This window comes from Pleurodeles waltl, chromosome 1_2 (genome assembly GCF_031143425.1).
Source record: "Pleurodeles waltl isolate 20211129_DDA chromosome 1_2, aPleWal1.hap1.20221129, whole genome shotgun sequence".
Classification (NCBI taxonomy): Eukaryota; Metazoa; Chordata; class Amphibia; order Caudata; family Salamandridae; genus Pleurodeles; species Pleurodeles waltl.
Window position 1 is genome coordinate 1,335,815,502 of NC_090437.1, and position 6,000 is coordinate 1,335,821,501.

The window sequence follows — 6,000 nt, forward strand, 5'->3', positions numbered from 1 at the left end:
TCACTGTTATGTTAGCTGGTCTGTGGTCTGGAATCCTGCTACAGATTGGATGGCCAGTCTGCGATTTCAAAATGGCGACCACTGTGATTGTATAGTCAGCGTCATAGGAAAGTGTCATACTTGGAGACCAAAAGTGAAATGAGCTCCAGGAAGCTGGTAGTCTCCTGTTTGTTACATTTTAGCTTCAAAGGTCTGAGTAATCTGAGGTGCAGGGAGGTCCCGGTCAGCCTAAAGCTTACGACTATCTGCGAGATGCAGGATACTCAGGGGCCCTAGTCACTTTCTGAAGGAAATGTGTAATGCCCCTGACTGATGGTGAGAAAACATTTTGTGTGTGTGTGGGGGGGGAGTATCCTTCACAGCAGTGATACTCAAAGTACAACCCAGGGACCACTTGTGGTCCTCTTGATCATTACATGGGGCCCCTGGTGAACAGAAGGACTGGGTTGCTGTTTCCTTGACTCAGCACTAGCATTCAGAATTTTTTTAAATAAACAGGAAAGCATTTGTTAACTGAAGTTAAAGAAAGGAAATAGGGTGTCCTGTACCACTTACCTTTAAAGCCAACATAATTTTCAGAGATATCTTGCAACAAACTAGTTAAATATAATGAAGTTCCTTCAAAATTTAAAAAGTGTACATGCAGATACATTTCACTTTAGTACATTAGAATATACTTGTGCATTGAGAAGTATTTATTACAAGAGATAAGTTTCAAACAGAAATTTAGAACAAAATCATGGTTCCACCCACCCTGACAACAATGCCAATAAGTGAACTAAGATGCAAGACAGTTGTTATGTGCACCCTCTGGATGACTATTATACATGGCCAACATTATCCTTCATTAAGTCAAACCTGAGAGAAGGTTTTGTGCAGCGCTCATACTGAAGTCATTTGGAGGTGCTCTTATATGTGCTAATGAAGAAAAAGGCGGCAAAGTGAAATAAAACAATTGTCTAGATTCACACGGTTTGGTGGAAAAGCCTAGATGGATCCCAGGTTTTCTGGGGTCACATTGTCACATTGTGCAATTTTGCCTCTGAATGTACATGCTAAACAGAGTTTTGGTTTGCGTCCATGTGCGACCTATGATAATATTTTGGGCACTTAATGCATAAAGTCTCCACCAGGAGCAGCTCTTGTAATGAGAAATGTAGGTGGAGATTAATTAGAATATAAAGATGGTGTTGGGCTTGGCCTTCTTTGCAAGGTAACCCCCAAGGTTTTTGCCTTCACGACTCCTGTTTTGCTAAATTTGTTTCTGTTGGCCTTAGGAATCTGTGCACTTTACCACTGCTAACCAGTGCTAAAGTGCTTGTTCTCACTCAACAAAACACAATAAAATTAACTTATGCCTGGTTAGCCTATCCAATTTAAATATAATTCCATAATTAAGTGGTACATCACATACCCAGGGTCTGTAAATTAAATGCTACTAGTGGGCCTGCAAAAAGAACAGATGATAGACGGAATGTGGAACAAATCAAACATTCACCCACAGTCACAGATCTGGGTGTAATCCACTAGAGGGCATACAGCATTTATTGTGTCACCCACTTAAGTAGCCCCTTAAAACATGTCCCATGCCTGACATTGCAGAGTGAATGCAATTTTAAACTGCCAGTTCAACTTGGCAATAAAAAAACCCTTGCCAAGCCTTATACTCCCCTATTATTGGTTGTACATCATCCCTAAGGTAGGTCCTAGGTACCTTATAGGGCAGGGTCCATTGTATTAAAATATTGGGCAATTGCTTTTAAGTTTTGCATGTCCTCATAGCGAAAAACTCCTAAACTTGTTTTTCACTACTATGAGGCCTACTCTTCCATTGGATAACATCAGGTTGCCTTATTACAGTTAATAAGTGCTAACTTGTTATTAGGAGCAAGTGGGACTTTTCATGTTTGGTGTCTGAGAAATTGTAATGAAAAATCCTCTTCAATGGTAAAGTCTGATTTTAAGTCACAATTTTGTAAAATCACTTTTTCAAAGTTTGCATTTTCCTGCCCTAGCTATTTGGTGCCTGCAGCCTGTTCCTGGGCCACTTGACTGGATGGAGTTATCAGTGGACTTTGTTTATTCCTCCCTGACAGCCAGACAATAGGGGGATTAGGTGTGCCTAGATAGGCCGTTAACAGACAGGATGGGGGGGCTGAGCACAACACCACTGCAACTGAATAGGTTTTTGACCTGCCTTCAAACAAAGAACTTGCCCCCCCATGCATTGTTCATGCAGCCAGCCAGGACAGCAGAGGTAGGAAACTCCAAGCACTTCACAGGGAACCCTCTAGAAACTTCTACTTCAAAGATGGCACCAGGTATAAAAATAGGACCCTCAGATCCACTTTTCAGTTCACTTTCTGTACCTGTGGAAGGAGTCTCAGACTCCCTGTTGCTGTTGCTGCTGTGTACTCCAAAAGACAGCTTTCCTGCATTTGGAAGGCCTGCTTTGATGTCTAGAGCCTGCCTTGACCCCTTAAAGGCGTGCAGTGCTGCTTGCTGCCTGTTCTACTGCTTGAACTCAGGAATACCAGAGTGACCCCAAGGGCTATTTGGCTGGCCTCCTGATCAGAGCCTCAGGGACAGAAAAGGCTCCAACTAGCTTGAACCCGCACCTCTACCCAGGCAGAGTGAGTCCTAACCCCTCAAGCAGTATGTTTCTGGAATTGGACCCTTGGTGGTGGTGCTAAAAGTGCCCTTGTAGCCACAAGCCAAAACTTGGGACTTAGACAATTTCTGGCTATAAACTGCTCTGAGAACAGAGAGGAGACTGGGACCAACCTTTTTGTCTATCTGTTCAAGGTGCAGCACTGGTCGGTCTGGCTTTGCTTCAGCTCCTGCTATGTTCTTCTCCACAGCAGCAAATCCTTTCCAGATGTTCTCCATCAAAGTAGTGACTGGCCTCAATGAATTCTCAAAAGCTACAGCCTCCAGCTTCATCCCACTGGAGTTTTTTGACTTCCAAAAAGGAGTGTCGTAGTTGGAATCTTGCTCCTGGGCGAGACTGCTGGTTTAGGAATGACAGCAGTCGCAGTTGTCAGCCCAACCCTCCCGGCTCACTAGCACTAACTCACCAAAAACCCAAACTGTAAAAGGTGATTTCTGGCAGCCTTACGCATGGACTCTAATAATAAATAATAATAATAATAACTCTAGATTGCGACGACAGGGGAGTTGTGCTGCAACTGAAGTTACCCTTTTCTCATGTTAACAACAAGTCTCAGTCACACACAGGCAATAAAGGAGATGCAGGGGAGTTTCCAATATATTTATTGAAAAGGCTGCAATCTATAGTAAAATGCATGAGCTACAATGATTAGGATAATGAACAATAAAGGAAACAATAATTGTGAAGATGAGTCGTGAATACAAAGACCCCCACCATCTTGCAATAAACATGAAATGCAAAATCCCTAGGATCGAGAACCTAATCTCTAACCTAATGAGAGCTAGGTGTGATAAACCTAATCTGCCAGAACCGTGGTGCTCCCAGCCCTTGTTACCTTGGAATGAGGTCTCTAGGTCAGTCTCCGTGGTGACACGAAGGCTGGGTCTGCATTAAGGTGACGTGCAGCATAGATAGCGTTGATGGCATCTGGTAGGAATCCCTCTGATAACCTGGTCTGTGTGAGGTGCATTTATACAGACCTTGTAGGACCCCTGACACAGGTATGTTCCCCAACAATTGATAAGGAGGCAGACTTGTGGTGGAAATGATGTAAACTATCCCCAACAAGTGTACATTATGTTCCTGTCACACTTAAGTGAGAAAGGGACATGATGTGAATACCTATGTACATCACTTGATCATGATGCTGATAGTGACACCTCCACAGAGTGGCACTGATAACGCAAATCAAAACAATTCGCTAACTATAAGCAATTGCAGTCATCTCAAAAGAAATAATAAAATAAATGTGCTAAAACAGAGCAAGTTAAGTAGGTTAAAAGTCACTAGGTGAGAGGACACAGGTCTACAAGCCAAAGGCTAAGCTAAACTCCTGAGTCCCAATAAAACTAAATAGGATCCACTAGAAGAGGCCAAGTCTGTCTGAAGAATCTTCTCCTTGACTTTGTCTAGCAGCGTCCAGACAAAGAACCCTCCTCTATGGACATTGCCAGCAGCCTTGCCCTGCTGAACTTCTACCCTCTGCGACTTTTTCTCAAAATGTTCAAGTCCAAAGGTAAGCGATGACCAGGCCCAATCCACTTTTTGTATCTGACTCACACTTCATCACTGTCGGCCATATTTTTGAATTTTGACCCAGTACTGTGCAACTAGATGTCCGCGGCTAGCGCTTTGATCTTTTAGGCACTAGTTTTTACCTTAAACCTTATAAATTCATAACTCCGGTTCCACTAATTGGATTTGTGTTGTTTTGTTGTCAAATCATTTCTTCAGATTTACTCTGTTTTTCTAAATTGGTGTAGGAGTTTTTTGTGCTGTGTTTTCACTTTATTGCTGTTTGATTGCTGCATTAATACTATACACATTGCTTCTAAGTTATGCCTGACTGCTTTTGTAAGAAACTACCAGGGGGTTAAGCATAGATTCATTTTGTGTCTTTTGTGGTTCACCCTGACAGGGATCGTGGCTGTTGCTTGAGCAGGATTAACATGAGACTTAACCAACAACCCAATTTCTCCTAGGTGGGGTCAAGGAACAGTCAGGAAGGATATGAGGGTAAAAAAACAAGCTTTACAGCACATTGCCAAGGGCAATAACAGTTGTTAAAGACCGAGTTATAGACTGCAGTTGTAGATGAATGCCTTTAACATGGGGGCCGTTGACTAGCATCATAGCCCGTCAGAAGGACTGAAAGGCTATTAGAGCATTCCACCTGCTGAGAGAAAGAGAGACACAGAGAGACAAACATTGGGATGTTGGAACAGAAGGTCTGTAACAGCCATTATGGGCCCTGACCCACCTCGTTATCTTCAGTGGAGCTCTCAACAGTTCAGGGGTCTAACACTTGCTTTTAAAATCCTTTGATTTGGAAGACCGCCAAGGAGACTAAACCCTAAGGGGATTCTTGGGTGGGAGGTCTGGGTTAGGGGAGGAAAAAAGGGAACTATACTTTGGTCACAAGAACTGTCATTTGCATGTTTAAATATGTGTGAAGGGCTTGCCTATGCCCGCTCTGGGGGCACAGGACTGTGGTTTTGCTAGCATGGATAATATAACTTGACTGGTATGCTTCAATTTTGTTTGCGGTTGGTGGCCTCTGTACCACCAGTGTGAATTAAAAGTAAATAAAAATATATATTTTTAAATATGCATATACTTTGATTTACTTTCTTCTTTTCACTGACTTTCCTCTTCTGTTCTTCCATATTCTAGGCCCCACCTTGAAAATGAAGCGACCTGTCATCTTAAAAAAGTATGAGAAGATCATTGATGCGCTCTACAAGGTGGGAAGTTCCACCTCTCGGTTACAGAAACAGAGACCTTTAGCCCAAAGAATTAAGGAATTAAAGAGTAATCTGTAAAGATCCATTCCAGTCTTTGGATTCTAAAATGACGTCTGGTGAAAGCGGTCAAAATTAGTCTCAAAGACAACCAGATTTCAAGCGAACGAGCAGACATTGCAGTTCCTCTGGTTGGTCAATGCCGGTTATGCAGGAGAAGATACAAAGATCTGGCTATGTTTGAGTGGATGGTCCCTCGACCCCAAGGTTATGGTCACTTCTTGTAAACCTCTCTAACAGTGCTACATATGCACGTTTGTGTATGTAATTTGAATAAATGTCTGTGAGTCCTGCAATGCAATGCGTGCTTGGCTCTGAGGAGTATATCCTTCTTCCAGTCTGAGTCTACATTTTCCCTCCTGTCCTTTCCCCTCTAATGTGTAGCAGGGATTTCTCTATATGATTAAGTTCCTCTGCCACTTCAGTCCAACATTGAATTGTTTTGTTTGCACTTCCCATTGCGGAACTTTATTCTTTTGTGTGATTAAAAAAAGGAAGGGATACCAGTAATTTCTGGTCTAAGGGTTA

The 6,000-nt window shown here is 42.6% G+C and overlaps 1 protein-coding gene across 2 annotated transcripts in view; it reads left to right on the forward strand.

Moving 5' to 3' along the window:
• Positions 1-5,773, forward strand: part of LOC138251898 (long-chain-fatty-acid--CoA ligase ACSBG2-like) — a 239,873-nt gene extending 234,100 nt beyond the window's left edge. For both annotated transcript variants that reach the window (XM_069205688.1, XM_069205689.1), the window contains exon 13: positions 5,345-5,773. In XM_069205688.1, coding sequence (XP_069061789.1) covers positions 5,345-5,493 — 149 coding nt within the window. In that variant the 3' untranslated portion in view covers positions 5,494-5,773. The remainder of the gene's footprint in view (positions 1-5,344) is intronic.
• The last annotated feature ends 227 nt before the right edge of the window (positions 5,774-6,000 follow it).